The sequence below is a fragment of the Coccomyxa subellipsoidea genome (genome assembly GCF_000258705.1).
Source record: "Coccomyxa subellipsoidea C-169, whole genome shotgun sequence".
Classification (NCBI taxonomy): domain Eukaryota; kingdom Viridiplantae; phylum Chlorophyta; class Trebouxiophyceae; family Coccomyxaceae; genus Coccomyxa; species Coccomyxa subellipsoidea.
The window spans coordinates 1647323-1672441 of NW_005178035.1; the positions used below are offsets into that span (position 1 = coordinate 1647323).

The 25119-nt window shown below is 51.3% G+C and overlaps 4 protein-coding genes across 4 annotated transcripts; 2 read left to right on the plus strand and 2 right to left on the minus strand.

Moving 5' to 3' along the window:
• Positions 1-532: 532 nt before the first annotated feature.
• Positions 533-5421, plus strand: COCSUDRAFT_63626 (S-adenosyl-L-methionine-dependent methyltransferase; the record flags this gene model as incomplete). The annotated part of the gene is made up of 9 exons (XM_005647758.1): positions 533-567; positions 687-808; positions 1148-1308; positions 1694-1871; positions 2659-2756; positions 3552-3648; positions 4051-4193; positions 4739-4842; positions 5331-5421. The coding sequence occupies 9 exons, from the start codon at positions 533-535 to the stop codon at positions 5419-5421; spliced, it is 1029 nt and encodes a 342-aa protein (XP_005647815.1).
• A 2621-nt stretch (positions 5422-8042) lies between these two features.
• Positions 8043-19168, minus strand: COCSUDRAFT_15686 (FAD/NAD(P)-binding domain-containing protein; the record flags this gene model as incomplete). Its single annotated transcript, XM_005647759.1, has 7 exons — positions 8043-8261; positions 13401-13431; positions 17255-17440; positions 17669-17801; positions 18106-18251; positions 18688-18833; positions 19103-19168. Coding segments are annotated over 7 exons (927 nt in total), but the record flags the coding sequence as incomplete, so codon positions are not given.
• A 2133-nt stretch (positions 19169-21301) lies between these two features.
• COCSUDRAFT_15649 (DUF1295-domain-containing protein) lies at positions 21302-22831 on the plus strand (the record flags this gene model as incomplete). Its single annotated transcript, XM_005647760.1, has 4 exons — positions 21302-21510; positions 21732-21946; positions 22214-22318; positions 22575-22831. 4 exons carry the CDS (start codon positions 21302-21304, stop codon positions 22829-22831), a joined length of 786 nt encoding a protein of 261 aa, XP_005647817.1.
• A 451-nt stretch (positions 22832-23282) lies between these two features.
• On the minus strand, positions 23283-24483 carry COCSUDRAFT_63630 (hypothetical protein; the record flags this gene model as incomplete). Its single annotated transcript, XM_005647761.1, has 4 exons — positions 23283-23369; positions 23753-23869; positions 24092-24220; positions 24370-24483. 4 exons carry the CDS (start codon positions 24481-24483, stop codon positions 23283-23285), a joined length of 447 nt encoding a protein of 148 aa, XP_005647818.1.
• Positions 24484-25119: the final 636 nt, after the last annotated feature.

Genomic DNA, 25119 nt, shown 5'->3' on the forward strand with positions numbered 1-25119 from the left:
TGCGCATTTGATACCGGGTAGAACCGGGCGGCCCGCGGGTACATTGTTTACGTAAAACACACAGCTGCAGCAACAAATGCGCAGCTATGTATGCATGCATATCATTGGACAGCAGATTTTTTCAAGGAGATGCATTACCCTTTGGGTAAAGGTAACACATGCAAGGCATGATAACGTGGCAGGCTGACGTCACGTGACGGGTCTGGTCTGCAAAGGCGGTGTACGCACCTGTCCAAGAATACGCTACGTCCACGTCTTCATGCACCAGTGCTCATTCAAGTCCGATGATAATTCTGCCGATGAAGTTGCTCGCGACTTGTAAATGGCGAAAAGTACTTCTGCTTTACTGCGCCCTCTGTTACTATCGCAGTTCAAAACCTCTTCATCGTTGATTGCACGGGGGACGGCCAAAAAATTGAGTAATTATCAAAAGTCGTCCCGACCGTAAGCAACATTGCTAATCTTTAACATCTTCGAGTAGCACTGGTGTCTCTTCGATTGTAGTAGCCCTTCAGGGATACGCCGAGGGACAATGGAAGCAGCTTGGCAGGAAGCAAAGCTTATGAGGTACGCTAGGCACGGCAAATTCAGCTATACCATCGAGTGATGATTGGGCGTGCTCTCCTGACTTTGAAATGATCTTGTCTATTGTTGGCTAATCTACTGTCTCTGGTTGCGTGACGCAGGGATTGGAGCAACCCGCCACCTTGGCCGGTGTTTGCTTTCGGCATATGGCTCCTTAGCCTGCTGAAGCGGTTCATGCAATGGATCCAGCCCCCGCCTTTGACGCTGTTCGACATATCGATGGGTGCTTGGCAGGCACAGGCGTGTGCACATTTGTTCTCACTGCACGATGTGGCACCATCGCTGACAGATTTCCAAGGCAGGATATTGCACCACCTGAGGCAAGAAGCAATCCTTCATGTTGACGCAGGTGCTGTACACCGTGGCTGAATTGCGTGTTGCGGATGAACTCGGCAGGAAAGGCCCCCAGACTGCACAGGATCTTGCCGTGTCCCTGGGTGAGCGTTGCCTTTCAATGGCTGGCATCACCTTGTACCTGTGGCTTGTATTTGTGTCCTTTAAGCATTGCAACCTTCGTAGTATCCTGCAAGATGGGTAGAATGACGATTTGTGATGGTCGCAGGTGTTGAAAAAAAGCGGCTGTACAGAGTGATGAGGAGCGCCATTCAGATGGGGGTGTTTGCTGCGATCAAGCCAAAGGAGGCAGGAGGCGCGGTCAGGTTCAAGAACAACCGCCTTTCTGCCTGCCTCCGGGAAGACCACCCCAATTGCCTGCGCCACATGGTAGGCCCCAGATGTCCTAGCTGCTTTGCAACTTCGAAATGTGTCACCCAGGTGCTTGACCTCCCGCGCTGGTGACATTTGTGCGAGTTGCAAGTGCAACTGGGTTTGGGCATCATGCAAATCTAAGGCCGGCTCAGCAATTGCAGCACCATGGGAATATGTGGTGCTTTGCAGTCAATTACTCAGGCTGACGTTATGTTGCAAGCCCTGCATGTTGGCAATGGATGTTGCAGGCGCGGTTGATCGCGTCTTGCTTGGATTTGGCCAGTCCAACAGGGGGTACTTTGTGCGGCAGACCTCACCTGCAGCTAGGTTGCCAGGCGTCTATTTTACTGGTCACGAGCAGCAAGTAAGACGCTCACTGATGATGACTGTGCCTTTGCAGATGCTGCATTTCACAGAGCACAACCAGCCGGCGTTTGATGAGCTGGCGTGGGCGGTACGCACGAATGGCAACGCGTGGAAGAAGACGCATGAGGGCCTGAGCCAGTTCGAGTGGCTGCAGCGGGACCCCAAGGAGGAGCACAAGTTCTCCAAGGCCATGCAGCAAGTTGACGGGCTCGGTGAGATCCCCCTGCTTGCATTGCTTACTTATGGACCCTTTGCCAGTGCCAGGGTATTTATTATCAAGTTGATATAAATTCCCTGCCTTGCAGCTGTCATGGACCTGTTTTGCATGCAATTCCAGGGGGTGGTAAGGATCTACGTTCTGCATCTGAGTGGATCTTGCCACCCCATGCAAGAAGCAGGGAAACCTGTATTGAAGTAGTCAAAAACGTATTTCTCTGGCATCTGATGCTTTGAGCACTCAAGGTGATAGAGCAAGTCTGCAAGGCATAGCAGATCATGGCTGGCCCTGCAGTTGTGCGAATTTCCCGCAATGTCTCATTAATGGCGGCTGGCAATGACTCGAGGCAATGGGCGTAGATATTATGTGGCTTACCCCCGCATGGCTGTTGTGCACAATGTGATGGTCGCATATTAATGCTTACATTGCGCGTCATGAACCATGGCAGCTTCGCGTGGCAGTTCTATGGAGGGGAAGCCGGTGGGTGTGGTAGTCAGTCCTCCATGGCACTGCCATGTGGTGAGGGCATGTTTCATGCAAGCCCCAGTCGGTGCATTGTGCAATCCTTCGCTTTAGCAATTGTTAGGGAGGACATTGAAGGAATTTAAAGTAGGCACTGCAGCAAAAAGGCCCTGCTCGATTCGTCAGGCCCAGTCAGATTTGTGTGCATCTTTGAAACAATGACTCTTTCAGCCAGTGTGGCTAGTTTCTAGGCATTTTGTGCTCCCTGCAACACTCCCTTCTTTACCAGATAAGGGTCAGATGTCTCCGTTCTGGTGCAGGGACGCATGCAATGGCCACGGATTACGGCTGGAACGGGCATTCGCGGATCGTGGACATCGGCGGCGCTTACGGATCGTTCATGGCGCACCTGCTCTCCGTAAACCGTAATCCGCAGGGAGTCCTGTTCGACCAACCGCAGGCGCGTCTCTGACGCCGTTGCCTCTCCCTGGACACTTTGCTCGAAGTGCAACATTGATATCTCACATTTTCCATTTCCTAGGCATCTAGGATCTGGCTACGTCCAGCAACTCGTGTATTTCTCCATTCTGTGCAGTCATGGTTATTTTTGAATGCAATGACAATCTAATGGACTCCAAATTCTCCCTTACGTATTCGTTCCAGCTCTTCTCCCTGACCCCAGTCCCACTCAATGTGCACTTTACTTGAAGTGCACGTTGCTTGAATTCAACTAACTTGGACCTTTTTGCTGAGCCTGCGGCCTCCTGTCCTGCTTTGCGCTCTGAGACCAGTGCAACAAAAGAGCTCGCAACTCATTGTAACAGCAAAGGTGACGCAAGTGAGTTTGCGGCAGATTTTGATCGGACTGGCCTCACAGCGGGTTCAGGCAGCGTTGGCAGCAGCAGGTCCAAGTGAAGTGTGGGAGTTCAAGGCGCCCTCAGTGCTGCCCTGCAAGCTCATTGTCATGCAGAAAACTTTTGGGCCATTCATCAATCATTACATGCCTGCCCTGTCAGAGGCAGCGCGGCGCATGTGCAGACAAGCTGCAGGTGAAGGCTGCCACATTTCCTACCCCTTACTGGACTCAGCCAGATTCAAGCAAGCCCCAATCAGTCGTGGGCATGGTGCTCAGTGTATATACCGCCCCTATGCCAGCCGGAACCATTGGGTTGGTTGATGGGATGGCAACAAGTGCATGCATGCGGCTGTGCAGGTGATTGAGAGGGCGAAGGACATGTGGGCGGAGGACCCCCAATGGTCCACCCTCGCCCCCCGCTTGAAACTTGTGGCCGGCGACTTTTTCGATGCAGGTGAGCATTTCACTTGCTGTGATGCAAAATTCAAAGACCTACAACTACAATTTTTCATTCCCACCTGTCGGCTGCATGCACTTGCCTGGGCTCATCTGAGCTTTGGTGCTGTCTGTAAGAGATCATTCTGCATGCTCTCTCGCCTGATGTGAGTGCAAGGTTGGGTTGTGCGTGCCTGTGCAAGAGCTTTTGTGCACATATAGTTGCTGTCTGTGGCTGTGTCAGAAAGTCTTCCTTTCCCATACCTCCAGAGGTCCTCATCAGGTGCCATTTCAGGATCTGCCAGGCTGTGTCTGCACCAGGGAGCACGCCTGCAGCCACATTGGAGACTGATACCGAACAATGTTACGGGTCTGCAGCAATGTTCTACCATATCTGCTCACGTGATTCATATGCATGCAGACACGCTGCCCAAGGCTGCAGACGGCGATGTGTATGTGATGCGTCTGATTCTCCACGATTGGGACGATAGCGACTGCGTCAGAATCCTGTCCAACCTCCGCCGCGCCATGGGCTCTGCAGACGCTCGCCTGCTCATTGTCGAGGTGGGGGGATTTCTTCTGTCTTCCTTATAGACAGGACGGCTGCTTTGCTGTATGCCTGCCTGCATGTGTCTGTGAAGGCTGGATGTTACAAGTTAGTCAGGATGTTACTCTCGAGTCCGAGCGTGGAAGGGCAAGCCCTGAAGGACATCATGGGGACACTTGGGTCAGAGGCTTGTAAGTCTGAAGGCTTGCAGTAAATTGAAGTTTTTGGTCTTTTGTCAATCAAAGAGGAGTGTGAGTTCTGCACCTAATCTATCAGGAGCATGCTGCGGTATGCATATGGAACATTATTAGTATCATTGTTATCACACGCTTTTCCTGCCAAGAGGCAAGGTGCGTCCTGCAGGCAAGCTGCGGTTTAAGGTTGCCACAATCCTATCCCTTGTTGGACTCGCCAGGTCCAAGCAAGACCTAATCAACCTTGGCCATGGTGCTCAATCATACCACTCCCCGCGAGCCAGGGCCCACCTGAACAGTCATGGCTGGAAAAGCTTTTGAATTGGTGTCAATGGTGCAAGTGCTGAGCACCTGGTGGGACTCTGCAGACGACGCTAGGGGCGGAGTTTTCTGATCCGCTGTTCCAGCGAGCCCTGCTGGATGTCCACATGATGGTGGTGCACAATGGTGCCGAGCGGACAGTCTCAGAATGGTGCGCTGCACTTCCTTCTCTCTCTATCTCTCCTACTGCTTGATGCTTCCTAGCGCTGCTGCTTTGCCTGCTGTGCTGTGCTGTGCTGTGCTGTGCTGTGCTGTGCTGTGCTGTGCTGTGCTGTGCTGTGCTGTGCTGTGCTGTGCTGTGCTGTCAGGAGGCTGCTGCGCATAATAGATTCGCTTCATGTTTTCCTAGGACCGTAGTGTGCGGACAAAAGTTTACAGGACCAAAGAGATAATGAGTATTGGGCATTTTCTGCCCTGCTGCTGGATTGTTGTGCTGGCAGGACACAACAGACAATGCTGTTGTGCTGACCTTTTGAGCTGTGTTGAATTGGCACTAGGGAAGCCTGCAATAACTGGACGCTCACATGCTGGGATGTTCTCAGCTACTCATCCAGTCATTTGAGGGCTCTCTTTCATGCCATATCTTTGATGTGTCACAGATAGGGGTGACTAAGACATTATGTGACTGATGCGCTGCAGGAAGGACATTCTGCAGAAGGCCAACTTCAGCTTTGGTCGCCACATCCCAACCCGCGGTGTCTTCTCAATCGTCGAAGCATTCCCAGCATAGATTCAACTCCAAAATGGAGATTCAAATGGACACTGAAGGGTCTGTAGCAGCTTTGTATTTGCTAAGGAATTAAGCTGATGCTGACTCAGTGGGAATTTGAAGGAGTGAGCTAACTTTGCTCTTCTCCAAAATGGTTTTCGGTTTGCATGTGCATATATTTTCGGGTTTGTTTTAGGGGGTGAGTTGAAGTATGGCACCGGACAAAGTAGGCATAATGTGCATATATTTTCAGGTTTGTTTAGGGGGTGAGTTGAAGTATGGCACCGGACAAAGTAGGCATAATTACACAGCACCAAAGTGTGCCAGAAGTGTTTTTTGGGCCATTTTGAAACACAACAATTCTTTTCAGGCCCTGTGGGCATTGCGGATTTTTCAAACGCTGCAGACAACTTGGAGCACATGCTGCACAGCTGGGTCTTGTGACTTTGAGCACAAGGCATGTGTGGCATGTGTGTCAATTGAGGGTCCAGGCAGATGATCAAATGATCGTCCCCTGGTTTATAGTGCAACTCCTGTGGACTATGATTGGATACAACCGGCATGGAAGAGCTGATCAACATCAGCATATTATAGGGGCAGCCCTTTCTCCTTTTGTTGGGGCTTGCAATCCGCTATATGTCTTGCCTGCGCTCTTGACTTATATTTGCTCTGAGAAATATTGGTAAGCTTGAAATCTACCGTTGCAATATCAAGGCATCTTGTGTCAAGAAAATGCTGGGTTATGTGACACTGGGCTGGCTTGAGCTGACAGCTCTTCACAGCTGGCTACCATGTGTCTAACTGTGACATGTACATCGGACCCCATTAGGGGGCACTGACACATTCTTGTAATAGTAACCCGTCTGGGATGCTTGGCAGCAAGACACTTGAACACTGAATCACCCCTATATAGTAACACTGATGGGTATACGGACGCGTTTGGGCTTTCAATTGCCTTGGCACACTTCGTGTGTCCCATTTGAGGATAATACCAAGCTGCACAGCACGCCTATTATCAGGGCGCCTAACAATTAGATCACTTCATCCCTGAAACAATGATCGGTAACCAGACCCCTTTTGATTACTAATGGTTTAGGGAAGCTGACATGAAAGACACCCACATGGTCTGCACATGGTGATGTACAGGGTATGATGACCACTTCACAGGCATCCGACTACCCGACTAGAGAACAAGCCCAAGACACTATCTGCCGGGCACTTCACAAGAAAACACCAGGAGTATTTCTGATGCGCAAACAACAGCCTGCAAAAAACAATGCTTACGGTGGAAAACCAGGAGGCAATGAGAAAGTTCATGGGCCACTCTTGTCAATTGACCAGGCGGCAGCGATAAAACATGTACATGGGATTTGCGGTGATCATTTGGCAAGCCCATATGAAGACTAGCTTGCAGGATCTAAGGAATTACTGGAATGCCTGGAATTCTCAAAATCCCACCGCCAAGGAAATGCCCTTGCTTGGTGTGCGCAGAATGTGCAGCACACGTTCCCTCCACTTCTTACTCTTCCTTCAATACGAGAATTCAATTCTGAAGCCATGCTGACACAAAACATGGGAGAATGAAAGAATCCCAAATTTGCGGTATCTTCTAAGCATTGCACTATGAACTGGCACCTTTGGAAGCAGGCTGCTAAACAGCGCTAGTCTGGTCCCTTTTGGGATCCTGGCTGCGCCAACTTTGGCTTGCATAATGACATGCAATATATGCTTGCACCCAGGGTACTGCCCTTTCGCGCCTGTAAAGAAGCAGTGTCTGTTCGGAGCGCTGATATTCCTTGGATGGCTTGAACAGACACTTGGTTAAATGTCAAACCATCCTCAGATGGAAGGTTCATGGGCCTTTCTGTCGAATTCTGGCTCAAACGTGCCGCAGTCAAAGGCAGCAGGCTTGAGGAAGCCGTGCACCGGGTAGAAGTTCCGCACCACCCAGTTGCGCGCAGCGGTGAACTGCCCACACACACTTTTGATTTATATTGTAAAACAGTGCCCAGAAATATTTCAATATAAAGTTTGCCAGGGGAAATCGTCCCCACATTGACAAGCCATGATTCCCTTACATGTGCCATGCAGTGCAGAGCCACAGATCACTGGCCCGCCAGAAGATGCAGGGATTTTGAATGGGGAATTACGGGTTAGTCGTGGTGAGTAATGACGAGGGGGTTACGGACTCACCCAGGGGTTACGGATCTGCAGCATGGCGCCCATCATGTGAGACTTGGCCGTTACGGGCATCGCCCGCGCCACTCTCTCGCTCTCGTACCCGCGCAGCGCTGCAGCTATTGCCCCGGCCGGCGCCGCCGTACCGCCGGCCGCTGCTATTGCTTTGGCCAGCATCACACCGTCCTGTGAGCGGATTCAGCAGCTTGTGAGGGTGCTGATCTGGGATCTACACTTCAAGTCAACCAGCTTCACTTGGTGATGACTTGATAAAATCACAGACAAAATGACAAAGCTGATCTGTACACGAAATGGCAAGTGCTTCTGCTCTATGGGGTGTCAAGCAAAACTATGATCCTCACTTCTGACACTCTCTAAATACGTGCTCTGGACTGAGTCCTTGTCAACGTGCACGGGCCCTTTGTGACACACGTCTAGCAGGGAAAAGCATATACATGATGCATTCAGTATCCTTCTCTGTTTGGTGAAGCAAGACAGAAGGGTGCAGGAGTGCCCACCTCGAGTGCGATGCAGCCGCCCTGGCCGAGGCTGGGGGTCATGGGGTGCAGCGCGTCCCCCGCCACAGTGATACACCCCTGGCCCAAGATTGTCCCATTTTTCAGCCACCGGTCCACGATGCGCGAGCGGCTGATATTGTCCGCTGGCGTGTGGCGAATCGCGTCCTCGATGTGCGCGCAGAAACCGGCCACACTCGCCAGAGCATCCGCCTTTCGCCAGAGAGTCTTGTGTGAAGAAAGTAGTATACTACTTCTATTATTGGCACAATCACTTATCAAGGCTACCTTTCACTGGTGGCGCTGAAGCCATTGAAGAGGCTACACATAAAATTGTCAAGGAGGGGACATGCTTGGATGAGTGCACTTGGGGTCACGCCAGCTCAATGACGCTTATTGTGTGCCCACAGCAGTGTTGATGTTGCATGCTCTGAGATCCCATCTCCTTTTGTAAGATGTCAACACTACTGGCCGGAATGAATCTATGTCCAAGCAGCGGTTACGATAATGAAAGCTAGGCCAAAGCTGGTTCCTTGCCAGGCGTCAAGCACTTGGAGGGGGATTAGTCATGCCTGGCGCTTCTCTGGTGTCTCCATCTTGGCTTGCTCGGGGCATGCGAGTGTGGTGAACCAGAAGCACTCGGTGGCTGAGATTGTTGAGATTCCCACTCTGACGCCGCGCTGGCTCCATATCATGCGCAGCGTGCCGGGCGGCTCTGGAACGCCCCCCGGGAACGTGGCCACCCCCCTGCGGATGCCACATCAGCGCCAGGTGTCACGCACACTCTCTTGTACTTTCATTACTTTTACAAGTTTTTTCGGCCAAGAGGCGAGGTGCGTCTGCAGACGAGCTGCAGTCAAGGCTGCCAGGTATCCTACTCTCTAATGGGTTCGGAAAGCAAGACCCAATCATTTGTGGGCACGGTGCTCAGTATTTATAGCGCCCCCGGCCAGCCGGGGGTACTCTCCTACGCTATTGTAAGAAAACAGTCAATTTTTTTCTCACATTCTCACACTTCACACTGTCTGAGGGATTGTATCACGTTCTACTATAAAGATGATGGCTTTATATCGTGGGATGCTGCTCTCAAAAAGCGAGCAAAGGCACTGGCACCCAACATGAAGCATGTGGATGCGCAATATGTCTGGACAATACTATCATTAGCCGGATTGTCCATGTCTTTAGCTGCTTTATCACAAGAGTCCTGCACCCTGCCTGTCTCAAAAGGCTGGACCTCCAGTTCTCATCAAAACATGAAGTCCATGCATGCAGGACAGCAGAGATTGTAGTGAGCAGTCCCACCTGTAGTAGACTTCTCCTGCGTAGGTGGCAGGCTTCATTCCCAGCTTGGCAGCAATGCGGCTCTTGACGCCGTCTGCGCCAATCACAGCCTTACAGCGCAGCCGCTCGCCGGTGGCCAACTGCACCTCAGCACCTGTCATATATTTTTCAAATTTTTAGGGTTCAGGGTTTAGCTAAGCCCCAAAAGCAAAGCGAGTTAATCGCTTGACTTAAGAGCATGCTGCCCTAGCATGCTGTGATCTGGGACAATGTAGATCCACAATCACTTGGTGCACTCTGAAGCCAGAGTCTGAGCATATCTTTGTCTGGTTTCATGCTGAGTTCTCGGCATTTGGTTAATGACTGCAGAAGGCATGAAAGCACTCGTTATGCACCTCAAAGTTTGTTGACACCTCACCGGACCCAGCACAAGCCAGAGGCCATATGGCATGCACACATGGCGTCTGCAGCCACATCCGGAAGGCCTGAATAATATGCAGCCTAGTCTGCATGTTGCCTCATGTTAATTGTCATTGCAGCAGTCAGCAGATGCTCACCGGTGTCTACAGTCTGCGCGCTTGGACTTCTTCTTGCTCTTGCAAGCCTCAGGTTCTGAACTCACAAAACTGCATCTCACTAAGTTTAAATGCATTCTTGAGCTCACCTGTGTCTGTAGCATGCACGTCTGCGATGGTGACGCCGTAGTGTGTGGCGCCGTCCGGCACCGCGGTCCGTAGTGCGGCCAGGAGGGAGTTGCGTCGAACGATGCGCGCGTCATGGGGCGATCCCTCGCACTCGTCCAGCCCGAAGCTGCGCAGAAGCTGCCCGTCCCAGTTCACTATCTCCACCCTGTTCGAACTCAAAACACTCATATGAACAGCCTTGTTGGCTGGCTGGCAATGATGTAAAGCATCCTCTCTCTCATGTCCTCTGATGCACATGCCATCTTCTGCCCTGCTCAAATGCCTAACCAAGGCTATCTAGGGAAACTTCAATGCACCGCAGCTGCTGACAGAAGGGCGCAAATGTGCGACTCTGGACTTGGGATTTTGTCAGCATGCCTTGTGCATGCGTACAATAATGCCAGCTCAGCATCACATGACGCGCCAGGTCACTGCCAGCTCAGAATACTTCCCCAACCCCCAACTAAGCTATCGCCTGGGGGTCATTAAGATTCCATGACACACTTCGTACTTCTCAACGCATGTCATGCGCATACCAACAACATTGCCAATCACCACCAGGTCAGCGCCAGGTCATTGCCAGGTCAGCAACCACCTTTTCAGCAGCGGGTGTATATCCCTGACAGGCCCGGCAACCCGAACAGCATCAAGCATGGCAGTGATATGAAAGTACTGTACCTTTTCACCAGCGGGTGAGTCTCCCTGACTGGTGCTGCGACCCCCAGAGCGTCCAGAACACGAAATGCGTTGGGCCAGAAAGTAATTGCGCTGCCCTCCTCGCGCGGGCCCCCCTCCCTCTCCAGCACCACCGCCCGGACCCCCACCTGCAGCGGTGGCAGCACTTCTAAATAACGGGGGAACCCACACTTTCAGCTGTGTCAGCTGCTACTCTCAGAGGCCTCTACCGATGAGCATGCCCTGAGTTGCAGAAAAGCTTCCTCATGTTTCTAAAGCACAGCTGTGCTGGCCAATTGCTGCCTCTGCCAATATTGAAGCAATAAGAGAACTGCGTGCTGTCCTCTTGACCTTGCGTGGCAGAGAATGCTAGGCATTTCAGGCACACCGACATCCCTATGAGAATAACAATCACTTCATACTTCAGTTCCTGAAACTTGCACCTTTGAATGCCCGTGAGAAAAGGTGCAACAAGAGTTGGCAGTACAGAGGCAAGAATTATAATAATAATTATTATTATTATTATTATTATTATTATTATTATTATTATTATTATTATTATTATTATTATTATTATTATTATTATTATTATTATTATTATTATTATTACATGCCTAGCCAAGCCACAAATGGCTTAGGTGCGTCGCAGCAGCGTTTCTATGACAGCCTTCCAGCTCGGCCTATCTTGGCACATTAGGCACCAGAGGCAAGAGTAATGGTAGTGATACCTTGTGCAGGGAGGCCGCTGCGGACAGGCCGGCGATGCCAGCTCCCACCACTATGACGGCGTTGTCTGTCCTCCCAAAGCGCGCAGACACTGCAGCCCATCATAGGGGATCAGCTTTATATACACAGCTTCCACTGGGACACAGTACTACCAAAGATACCACCATGCAACAGGTCTAGATATAATACAACAGCAGCACCTCATGCTGCGCATTCGTCTTGCCATGCAAAAACGAAGCGCCCCGCTCTGGCAGAGGTTTAGTCTCTGACCAAGTGAATTCTGAACTTCAAAGTAGTGCCCTTGCAAGGAGTCCTTGCCAAGAACCGCCTTCAAGCATACCGGCTTTGCATGTCATGTGATAGCATGCCCCTCTTGAAATCATGTGAGGCCTCAACAACCAGAGGGATATACCATGTCATTATCATTGTCATCGCACGCTTTCCTGCCAAGGTGCAAGGTGCATCCCGCAGACAAGTGGCAGTGAAAAGGTGCCAGTTTCTACCCATTGCTGGACTTGCCACTTCCAAGCAAGACCCAAACAACCGTGGGCACGGTGCTCAGTAGCTCTTTTTCACCCCCCCCGCCAACGCCCCCCGCTACCCAGGAATTTATACCATCGTAGATGGGTGAAGTACAAGGGACATTCTTGCAAATCACCAGTGTGAATGACTATTACCTGCGGGTGTCTGGCCTGCCTGTACAGCAACAGCGACGCCGGCCGATGCACCCTTGCACTTGACAGTGTCTGCTGTGGAGCCGCGAAATTGCTCCTCTGAAGCAGAGTCATACAGGGGCCCATCACCGACTGCCTGCTTTAGCGCCCTAGCCTTTGGCCCATAACTCGCTCCTGCAAGCAAAGCCTTGTCTCAGTGTAAGAATTGGACTATTGGGGAATGTAAGAATATATGAAAGACACCTTGTCGAAACATAAGCGCGATTGAGAATAGTTCAACATATAGTAGGGCAGTGCAAGCTTTAAGAAAAGGAAAAGGGCTGCCTTGCGGTGTGATCACATGGCATCGGCCAAAAGAATGTTGTCTATGGGAGCAGGAGGACTGATGATGTCATTGCTTACATGAACCCAGGTGCGGCTGCGGGGAAAATGTTTGGGGGCAAGGAAAGCTCATGGTGAGTGTCTGAAAATGCAAGATTGCAGCATGTCAGTTGGCCAGATTACATCGCTTTTCCAGCCACCTTAGGGGGAATTCAACATGCAGTTCTGATTCTCAAGGTTAGCGTCAAGCATGGGATTCAAAGACTCAGAGTTATTGACAAGGAAGGAAGGATTAAAAGCTCACCAAGGAGGGTCATGGCAGAGAAGAGGCACAGGGCGAGGCCGGCCCAGAGCAGCAGGGCTAGCAGGGCGTCGTTTTCATCCACTGCATGAGCCAGCAGCACGACAGCTGCCAGGCTGGTGGTGGAAGCTGCCAGGGAAGCAGAGCGCCGGCTTAGCAATAGCATAGTTCCTGCGCATGTGCCAATCTTTATGTCAAGACCTCTGGCTAAAAGCAGCTTTGCTTGGAGGGCCTTGCTTCATGATCAGTCGAGCCGTTCTTGCTGCCCTGTGATGAGGGCGAATTGGGCTGCATTCCATATAAGATGCTGCTTTGCTGCTCCCTGGAGTGAGCGACTGGTACGTTAAAGTCAAGCATCGGCAAGGCTGTGTAACAGCTACTGTATCGAAACCTTCCACGCCTTAAAATCAAGACAGTTACTACAATAAAGTGCATTTTATCTGCTAGCACTGAAGATTACTGGACTTTGCTGTGTGCCTGTCTCTGGACTGGGCGACTCGAACCTCGGATGAGCAGCTGCGGAAGGCAAGTCGCAGAAAGATAAATATAGGACAATTCAGCTGCTTGAGGATAGGTTCAATATCATATGCAACCTGCTGCTTTGCTCACAGATTACGAGGGCACGTCTACCGCTCAAAAGAGATACCGGTTGCGAACGAGCCTTTGCCAGCTGCAAGCTTTGCAGAGTCTGGTCACAGGGCCGCGCACGACAATATTGTGTGTATCACGCTTTGCTATGCCCGAAGTCGACCATGCAATTGAGGTACGTGTCCCCAGAACTTGTCTGCCTCGGAAATACGGCAGTCTCTGCACAGGCTTGCGATCGCTCACCGTCACGGACTGGTCGTGTTTGATCGCGCAGCCAGGTGACCACAACGCTGCAACACATGATTATCCCGGATAACATCTATATATATATTATGATTACGGCGCAATGCAAGAATTCTTGGACTGCAATGCATGGCCGAGCGGCAGCTTCGCTTTCGCCTGACATTCCTCGGATGACATCAGCACGACCGACTCAACTGCCCACATGTCTTGCTGGCTTGCAGCATAATAATATAACAATGCAGCATGCACCTGTAAATGCACTGCTGATGGATACAGTTTGTTTTCTTCTGCAAAAGACCCGCCAGACATATGACTTTACAGAACGCTTTCCATTTGCGTGCTAATACGTTTACAAAAAGAACACAAGCCTGGGTTCAGACTGCGCATTGTTCATGAACATACATTATTATATCAATTCTGATATCATGCCCCACCGCTCCGGCAATCTCCAGGAGACAAAGAAGAGAATCGGGTAAAGAACCACTTTGAACACTGTGCTAGGGCTTGCATCACACGCGATACCCAGCCACCGCTCTCAAGACACAGCAAGAGCAGAACACGCAGGAAATGCCAGAATGATAGTGCAGAATGATAGTACAGAAGCCACAGCCGGCCTGCTTCCTATCTACCAATATTTCAACCAAACAAGAGCACATTAATGGAGCCAAACACACCGCTCAGAGAGGCTCTCATGAGTCATCATATTGCTCATGGCAAGGCTTCTGAAATAGAAGACTGTCTGATATCTCTTCACTCATCTGCAAGGATATCATGATGCTCTAATTGCAGCACGTCACGTCTAATTGCAGACGGTCTGAGCCAGCAGATCTTGAAAACACCTCCTGTCAATTCCAGGGAGAGACAACTGCCGATTGTAGAAAACACATGATGTCTTCATGTTCTCGTCCTCTCAGCTCTGAACCCAAGGTTCAAAACAGGCTGCATATCACAGCCAAGATGGCTGTTGGGTATTGTGAGGGCAATGTCCAAACATAAAATAATGTATCCCTTCACCATGAAATCGCATCTGGTCAGAGGTATCCTGCCATCATCCTGGAACTTGTGTCAGGTCTCAACAAGCAGAGATACAGCTGGAATACCATTTTGAATACACCTTTTTAGATAGCCTGCAGGTTTCTGCAAATTTGCAGAGGGATGACAGCATCCCTAAACTTCCTCTGCAGCTAATCAAATGCACACTTGTTGTACACAGCATCCAAGTGCTGTTTGTGCGTTTGAAATGTGCCCGTGTGTTTTGAATGTGAATCTGCTTCTTGCTCATTCTGTCCCCGATCGGATTGACAAAACCAAACAGCACCAAATGCCAAGCTGGTGGGGAAATGGCCCCCAGCTGCGAAGACTCCACATGATTTCAAGGCAAATGCGCCAAGGTGAGGGGATATGATGAGCAAGTAGTCAGCAGAACAATGTATTATTGCTCCAGCAATCGCCCCTAATGGACAAACGGCTCGACCAATATTGTCTTGAATGCCTCAGTTCAAGCGCGCAGGGGCACCCGACGGCGTTTCATTTCATGGCTGCCAACTCAGCCAGAGTACTCACCTCTTTCGTTGCTTCCTGACTCTTTCGATGACCTACGCAATATCTGTGGTTTTCAGACTGCAGGGCCGGTTTGGTCGCCGCAGAAGGGCGCCCCAAAAACGGTCTGCTCGTTTTACCAATCGCCCTTGTCTCTGACGGTGACTTCCCTTGGCCAGTTCTGGCCGCGCTGAGTAATCCCCTTAAGCAGCCCGGAGCTCAGGCTCTGGCCGTTATTGGAGGAAGCTTGCTCCGGAATATCCGGGCGGCTTCCTGCTTCTGCCTCTGCCGAGCCCGGCTGCTCTGTTATTGCATCGGTTGCTGCAGCATCGAGTGCTGCGCTGGCGTCGTGCTTTGCCTCCAGTGTGCCGCAGTCAAAGGCGGCAGGCTTGAGGAAGCTGTGCACCGGGTAGAAGTTGCGCACCACCCAGTTGCGCACAAAAGTGAACTGCAGTGCATGCCACACCAAATTCTCACTTGACAGACACTTGGACTTGAGCTTGCCAACTTGTTGCAGGCGTTGAAAGTCAGGGGCAACAATTGCAATGATAGAACATCCATATCCAATATATTGGGGTCAACATCTATTGCCTGTATCCTCATTGGGTCTGGTTGCTAGAGCTTTCAGAAGTGCCCATCATTGCACAGATGCGTTCACAGGAGAGAGGGGACAGTGGCAAACAAGCTCCAAGACTGAGAGCACAAAGGCAAGCTCCATCTACTTAGCGTCATTGCTACCAAAGGGTGGAACTTTGCCAGGATCCGTTCAGTCGTGAACCGAAATTTGGAAGGATCACCTCTACCTGCCGTAATCTTTGTGAGGTAATTTATTGAAGTTCTGTTTACCCCAAACGATTTCTCAGCTTATCGCTTTGCAGAAGTAGAAGGGGGACAGCATGTGCTATTAAATTAAGTCAATGATAGTTGCACTCCCGGTGGATGACTCACCCACGGGTTACGGATCTGCAGCATGGCGCCCATGACATGGGACTTGACCGTAACGGGCATCGCACGCGCCACCCTCTCCCGCTCGTACCCGCGCAGCGCCGCAGCTACTTGCTTAGCCGGAGCCGCCGCGCCACCGACCGCTGCTATCGCTTTGGCCAGCATCACGCCGTCCTGCACGTTGGAAATTCATCATCAGATCATCAACCTTGAGATGAGCTCCTGACAAAGAAGTACTGCATGTGACAAAAAATTCAGCATGACAGCTAGCCTTCTGTGGCAGAGCCTGCGCCTGGACTTGCCCAGAGTGCACTGCTCCTCAATCTGAACGATGCACAGGTGCCGAGAATGGCAAAGGGTGTCTGCATGCAAGCAGCACACGGCTCTCTATTGCTGGAGCTCTGAAGACATTTGAAGCATGCAACAGCAGACAAATACGCATGTCCAACGGCCCCTTTCGTATCCCTTCAGTTTGGCTGGAACAAGTTTCGTGAAATGGGAGCACCTAGAGGTGCAGGTGTGTTGTGTCTACCTCGAGTGCGATGCAGCCGCCCTGGCCGAGGCTGGGGGTCATGGGGTGCAGCGCGTCTCCCGCCACGGTGATACACCCCTGGCCGACAGTGCAATCCGCGCGCAGCCACCGGTCCACGATGCGCGAGCGGCTGATCTTCTCCGCCGGAGTGTGGCGGATGGCGTCCTCGATGTGCGCGCAGAAGCCAGCCACACTCGCCAGAGCATCTGCCTGCCGCCAGCGCTTCTTTGTTACCAGTATTGTTACTAATATTACTGATATCACTATTTTTTAGTTAGGATTTGGGCCGGCAAAGCGCAGAAGCCGGCCGCGCTCGACAGAGCGTCCGCCTGCCGCCAGTGCTTACTGTTACTAGTACTAGTACTATTACTAACATTACTGATATCACTATTGTTGTTATTATTGGCCGACCGGTGAACCAAAAGCCAGTGTCCTATGGGCGTCTGCAGCCAGTTTGAATGCTTTTTACTGGAAGCCAATGCTGCTGCAAAGCTTTCCTTGCCTGATTTGACTGCAGCGACAAACAAGCCTATATACAGATTAAATTCATAGAAGCATCCCTCCATTGTCTCTAGAAGCAATGCTTTCTTTTCAGAGCCTGTGACTGAGCCTGGTTTCAGTGACTGTGAGGTCAATGTTCCGCAAAAAGAGACAGAGATCTTGCCTGGCGCTTCTCTGGAGTCTCCATCTTGGCTTGCTCGGGGCATGCGAGTGTGGTGAACCAGAAGCACTCGGTGGCTGAGATTGTTGAGATTCCCACTCTCACGCCGCGCTGGCTCCATATCATGCGCAGCGTGCCAGGAGGCTCAGGAACGCCCTCTGGGAACGTGGCCACCCCCCTGCAAATGCCACCATTATCTCATTCAGCTCAAATCAAAATTCAAGTGCACAGTCTGCACATGGTTCAGAATTTCACCGTGCAGTCCACAGATGGACAAGGCGTTGGGTAATTGATTGCAAGCAACCATACCCCCCAGTATGCATGACCGTCAAATTTCGAAAGATGTCAAGCGTGAGAAAGCATGAAGCATGACATGTGCCCAAGAGCAAGCAAGCAAGGTACCCACCTGTAGTACACCTCTCCTGCATAGGTGGCAGGTTTGAGTCCCAGTTTGGCAGCGATGCGGCTCTTGACCCCGTCTGCACCCACCACTGCCTTGCACCGCAGCCGCTCGCCGGTAGCCAACTCCACCTCAGCACCTGGCCACGCCAGCGAGACAGTGTCATTTATTCACCTAATGTGCCCGGTCTCCTTTCATGCCAAAAAATCTGGCTCATGCATGCTAAGAACCTGCACTTTGATGCCGTGCTGCGTACATCTGTGGTGCAATGCCCACACGCTTCATAGTCTGTTCATGTTGCCTCTTGCAAATGACATCAGATGAATCCCCAGAGAGTGCAAGACATCCTAGACGCTGCAAGAACCCAATAGAAGGGAAGGCTGCCTCTTGGTTCAGACACAATGTGTGCAACAGAAAAGGGGGTTTGCATGTCGGTGGCTCACCGGTCTCTGTGGCATGCACGTCTGCGATGGTGACACCGTAATGGGTGGCGCCGTCCGGAACCGCGGTCCGTAGTGCTGCCAGGAGGGAGTTGCGTCGAACGATGCGCGCGTCATGGGGCGATCCCTCGCACTCGTCCAGCCCGAAGCTGCGCAGAACCTGCCCGTCCCAATTCACTATCTCCACCCTGCAGCCCCAAAACACCCCACTCAGACCAATTTAATTCCCTGAAGGATGCCCTGCACATGGGAGCTATTTCTAGCCTCCTATGAGTACGTGATGGCCATGCACTCTATGGCAGCTAGATGAAATGGTGTATTTTCTTTTATCCGGTAAATCCCCGTTGAGGTCAATAACAGCCTACTTTTCAATCCAGCGAAACACAATAAGATGAAAGAGCACTTGAGCTGCTTCAATACTCTCAGGTATGCCCAAATTGAGATTGTAATACATCCAAACAGGCAAAATAATATTATTGGCGCCATGTCACTGGCATGCCAGCATGACATCAGCATCATGTCAGCACGGTGTCATTGCCAGGTCAAGCCACATCGGCACCAGGGCAGCATAAGGTCCGCACTCACCTGCGCACCAGCGGATGGCTCTCCCTGACTGGTGCTGCAACACCCAGAGCATCCAGGACTCTGAATGCATTGGGCCAAAAGGTGATTGCGCTGCCCTCCTCGCGCGGGCCCCCCTCCCTCTCCAGCACCACCGCCCGGACCCCCACCTGTAGCGGTGGCAGCATTTTCAGATTGTGGGGGGCATTCCAGCGCCTTCATATGCTGTGAGCTCTGCTTGACGTTCTTTAAAGCTTGCAGAAACAATCCCCCGCAGCAGACGTAAAGGTAGTGGGCCGGCAGTGTAAAATGTGAAGCAACGTGCAGCAAGGAATGAGTGCATGCAGCGAAGAGGAGAAAGCATTTCCAGGCAGATGATGTTCATCGAGTACAGGAAGGTCTAAAGAGGTGGTGGCACAGGATATGGGCAACTTTTCACCTTGTGCAGGGATGCGGCTGCAGATAGGCCGGCAATGCCGGCGCCAACAATGATCACTGCATCCTCCGTGCATCCAAAACGCGCAGAGACTGCATATCAGAACAGGACGATCAGCCATGCACACAGCAGGCAAGAGGGTGTTCAGGAGCAAGAATACCGTATTCCTGATCCCCGCTTTTGAATACTCCGCCGGGTTTCGATTTGATTGCACATGTACACAAGAAGCAGCCTCTTGGGGACTGGGTTGAGCATGTGCGCATATGTCCTGATCCTTTGCTAGTGCTCTGCCAGTGCTACAACGCTGCCAGTGCTCAGATGGAGGCAAGCAAGATGATAGACTATGCATGCCTACCAAAGGCAAACATGCGTCTGGGCGGCAGGTTGAATTGACACCCACCCTCTGAAGCGGGCTGCGGAGCCTGCATGGCCTTGATTGATGGCGGCTGTGCTGAAAACTCTCCTTTGGCACTGAAGGCTGTTCTCTCTTGTGTCTCTGCCTCGTAAGCCGAGTCATATGTCATCAGGTTGATCGCCCTCTGCATGCGCGCTTTGGAGCGCGGCGCAAATTTGCTGCCTGCAGAAATTGATCGACACCACCTCAGCCACATAACAAAGTCTACAAAGCTACAGAAGATGCCTGGCAAAGAACTAACAGCAGTCAAGAACATGTGGAGAAAATGCGATGTTCCCTCCATGCTGGGTTTTTGAACATGAGACATGTTTGAATTCGGTGGATGAGGAGGGGATGTTGGGGGGCTGCGCACCAAAGACAGGAAGGGCGAAAGCCACACAGAGGGCGAGGCCTGCCCACAGGAGAGCCATGGGAAGGGCACTGCCAGAGTCCATCAGGCGCGCTAGCCAAAGTGACGCTGCCATGCTGGCAACGCATGCAGCCACCACAGAGAACGCCTGCGCCTGGCGGCTGATCGTCAGCATGGCTCCTGCAGCAACAGAAATTACTCTCAGGAGGGCCGATGAAGGCTGACAGGATTTGTGGTTCCTGACCTTCCTAGATTTTGCTCTGATCAGGCGATCAGGGGTTTGTGCAAGGCGCACCTTGGAGGTGCGATCAGATTAAAGTGCACTGAGTACCAAATTTATTGTAATAAATAATGATGATCATGAGAATACCGACACCCTCATCAACTGTACCGCTGCCATGCATTGAGGACGACACATATCAACTTGTCAACGAGGCGACAATGATCTCTGCAAAGATCGTGCGCAACTTATTCAGATGTGCCAAGAACTTTCTATGGCAAAGAAAGTTTGACAGGAAATTTCCCGAGCCCTTTGCCCGTTCCTTATCATCCAAGGTTCGGGCTCCGGCTTGACACGTTTTTTGAAATTAGTGAGGGACCTTCGCCTCAGACAGGAAGCACTGAGCTCAATCGAAAGCACCCTAGATGAGACATATGAATCAGATTTGGACAATGGCAAATATTGGGCACAACATGAGGAAAAGGAGGGAAGCCGACAAAGCCCTTGACTTGGCCGCACTACCGGTGCTTGCTACGGCAATGAGGATGAGCAGATGCGCGTACCAAGTTCAAATGTTGGCAGCAAAAGAGCGCCTCCTCCCTCTGTCTGCTGCCTGTGTACGGGCTTACGTGCACGTCAGCTAAACCTCAATGCCCTCCGCGCATCGGCGGCAACGCGTCCCCCAGACGTTAAAATCAGACGATCCCCAACCGATGGTCTGCGGAAGACTGCCTACTCTTATATCAGCCCCCCGATCGGCACCATTTCCTCTTTGCAACTTTAGGGTGGAGTTGGAGATCCTTATAGATAATCCCCTGCCCTCTCGGCGCGAATTCGAGGTTTTGTACCGACACGTGTACCAGATGCGGCTTGCGACCTATCGCTGAATAGCCTGTGCTCCAATGTTTTGATGGTGGGGGCTCGTTTGAAAATCAGACGACAAAAATCGCAGTGGGCACTTGTCATTTCTGCACCACTGCCGTCGATATTGGCCCTTTTCCTGGAAGCAACGTGCAAACCTGAACGCGCAGGACACTTTGGAAAATTGTGTTCAGTATTCGAAGTGCATACATTGCTCCTCGTCAATCTTTTCTTTTTTATCAACGTCTGTGTGATCTTCTGGATCATCAGCTTGTGGCAGCGGAATACATGGGTGAGAGGGTTTGCCTTGATCAGCGCTGATCTACTCGTGCTTCCACGTTTCTTCGGGTCTCTCCTATGCTGAAGAGTGTTTACAAATTATTAAAGTATGGATTTCCTTGTGTTCTGCAGCTGATCGACCCGTATTGGACAGTGGCTCCAGTGCTCATCGGGCACTTTTACAGACTGCACAGCGACAAGACTTCTTTAGATAATGCACGTCAATCGGTGTGCCTTGGACTTCTGTGGATATGGAGCCTCCGCCTTACGCACTCCTACCTACGAAGGTAACCGCTCTGCTGCAGCCCTTCTCCATCAGGCAGTAGAGCAAAACTGCGTGAGTCCATGCTGGTGCATGGTGCATGGTGCATAGCTGGCTGCTGAAACTCAACGTCAGAGATGCGATCCTGAAACAATGATGGAAAGGGACACCTAAGGGGCAAAAGGTACAAAACATTCAGATCTGGATCTTCAGCTCCCACAGCAGCCAAGAGAACTGGCTCTGCAGGGAGAAGTGGGAGATCGGGGCGAGGGAAGACTGGCGCTATGCAGACATGCGCGCTCGCTATGGCAAGCACTGGTGGTGGATCTCCTTCTTTGCAGTCTACGTGGTGCAGCACGCCATGCTGGTGGGAATCAGCCTGCCTCTGTACAGCGTGCATGCATCAAAGCAGCCCTGGAACGCCCTCTGGGACAGCGTCGCGTGTGCCGGCTGCCTCCTAGGTGCGCCCCTTGTAGTGAGCCTAACTAGTATTGAGCGGAAACCTGACAGATCATGTGAGAAACATCCTTGGCTCTGCATGAAGACTAATGCACCCTGCACCTTGGACAAATGACTGTTCGCAAACATGCTCAGGCTCTCAGTTTGCTTGTGGTCCTTGCGCAGCTATAGAGATCTGATCAGTCCTTTTTACAAGGTGACAAGGTGAAGAGTAATTAACGGCTTGATATGTGGAAAGCAATTCGTGTAAGCTGGGCATGTGGGTGCAGGTATTGGAGTTGCAGCTGTTGCTGATACGCAGCTGCACAACTTTGTGACAGCCAACGAACAGAGGCGCGCGGCGGGGAAGCTTCCTGTGCTTCTGCTGAATACAGGTGTCAACCTACATTGCACATTCCCTGGTGACCTGTCACGGGGACGCTGCAACCCGCAAACCATTATGTGCACGCATACTTCTATAGGACCGTTCTGTGTTCCAGCAAGTGCTCCTGCCGCAAATGTGAATCCCTGCCTGGTCACCAGTCGTTTTCTTCACTCCCCTCAATCTCCTGCCTGGGAAAACCTGTGCTTTTGATAGGGTTGCAGCGTTCAGCTGTAATTCATGCACAAACCAATGATGATGGGGTGCAGGCCTGTGGCGGTACTCGAGGCACCCAAATTATTTTGGGGAGCAGCTGTGGTGGTGGTCTCTAGGGGTCTTTGCAGTGAATGTGGGGCAGCCCTGGGCCCTGGCCGGCGCTCTGTTCAATTCCCTGTGCATGGTCGGGGTGACTAACCTCACCGAGGCGCGCATGCTTGCCCGGCCGGAACGCGCTGCGCTGTTCAAAGAATACCAAAGGAGGACATCTGTGTGGGTGCCCTGGTTCAAGTCCCAGGAACAGGAGTGATGTGTGTGAGTGTGAGTTTCTCATGCTTTGATGATGCGTTGAGAGTAGAGTGAGAGAGAAAGTATTTTCCAGGTTTTGTTTGATGATGCAGATCATTGTGTCTCCTGTTCCTCAGTACACGAGCTTAAACTTATTGGTAATTTGATTGGCTGCGGGTGCAATCCCCAGAGCTCATGTATCATATGGAAGTCGTGCTGGACTTGATACATGTTATGTGACGGTGTAGACTTAAATCAGCAGATGATGCACATTTATCGACAGCTTCCACCATTTGTGAGATTTTTGATCATTTGAAGAAAGCAACAACGATTACAGAGTCAAAGTCAAATGATGCACCTTGGCAACCTCCAACCTCTCCAACACCTTCAGCTTGCCTTACGATCTGTGCACTCATTCGCAAGTACAACCAGCCTCTGTCATGAAGCCAAGCAGCCTTACGGATCTGCCTTGATCAAAGGAATTTCTCCCAGGCAGTGCGTGTCTCCTCCGGCAACTCCAGCGAAAGCAGATAGTCCTTCAGCTCCAGAAAGGATCGCACCTGTATCCACCCAGCAAACACATATCACTTTCCGCAAGAAGATCATGATAAATTTGGGTCTGCGCTTTGCCGGCAGTCGCCTTGCTGTTGTTTGAGGATAGAACATGAATACTGGACATGCAGGTGCAGAGCCACAGAATCACCAACACCCTCCTGAGATCTTCCTTCCAATACATCTATATCACAAAAAAAAAATCACAGCGGTAATCATTATGGAAATAATGATTACACCTTATTGACCTGTTGGGAGCCACCAGAGGCTCGTGGGGCTCACTGATGGACTCCATCCACAAGAGCCATACTCAGCACAGCAGCACAAGGGTGAAACTTCGGGACCTCACAGGCACAAGGGGGTGGAGTATTGCTTGGCATCTGAACCGCACCCCGATGCTGTAATAGCCCATCCTGTGGGGGCTGGGTGCGAGCCAGTGCTCCTCCACCAGCCGAGGCAGCAGCGCTTCCTTCTCCACCATGCTCAGCTTCAGCTGCTGCGAAGAAGCCTGCACAATTTGCATGCACATTGGTGACATGCACATCTACGTGAAGGGGTATGTCACCCGAATTGCATCAGAGACAATCTTGTGTTGTTGCAGTCAAGTGGGGGAGCCACTTCCAAGACACACTTGCAGATGCAGCTGGGCCAGGCATTGGAGATGCTAGGAGGTCGATGGAATTGTTTGGTAATTGCAGGTACTTTGAGCGGCTGAGAGGATGGTTGGTACCTGGGATCCTCCTTCTGCCTGAGTGGCTTGGAAAGCCTGCGTCTGGGTGAAGTTCAGGTTGCTGGCTTGCACAGCACCCACGGACCCCACGCCATCCTCTGCATCTTGGTCCATAGCAATCGCCTCCAGCTGCACAACAGGGATTCTGGCTCATGGTAAATCCTCACAAACAAAGTAATCTACGATTAAACAAGCACAGATGCCAAATTCAACTCACCGGAATTTAAAGCCATGCACGGAAGGCACGGCACATTGCAGAGCAGGTGGGTGCTGCGCACCACTGTTTTGAGGAATTGGACTTGAGCGAGGCTGAGCGAGGAGCCCAGGGTCTTTGACACCTCGTCTGGCAGTTTGTTGATCACTGCAATGTACCATTTCCCGTCCAGCTGCATAACAAGCACCCCAAGTCAAAGTGCAGTTCTTCTCAGCAGGTCAAGAAATGTTGCTTTAGTGGAAGCATCGCTGCCAAAAGGTCTATGGTCTTACAGGAAAGAGCAGTCTCCCTAGCCTGAAGTTGCAGAACGATATCTCCTTGTCGATTTCGGCCACAAGGTTCAAGTATCCAGTGTCTGCGTCGGAAGTGTAGATGGCGTCAGATCGAACGCCATGATTGAGATCTGAACGATCCGTGTGTAATTATCAATTATTCAGTCAGAGGAACATACGCAACCTCACCATTATTTGTTTGCATCAAGTTTCTGTACAGTTCTTTGGCATGATCTTCCAGCATACAGACTCGCTGCATGAGTGCCTGGGTGAATGTGATTCGTTGGAGGTAATCATGCTTCGCCACCTGCGAACTGGAGGCTTCTGCATGCGAGGCCTTTCTTGCCTTCGCTTTCGACATCGGATGTTTTATTCAAACAGGTGGCTCCACTCGCGTGTTCAAACGGGCGTCAACAACCAAACGCCAGATCTGTAATAATCAACCTTCCTGCCAATTTTGCGCGATTCTTTGAGAGTGCAGCTTTGATGAGGTGTTCAAAGGCTTCCCATGCTGGGCGTGCTGTGCCATTGACGTCACCTGG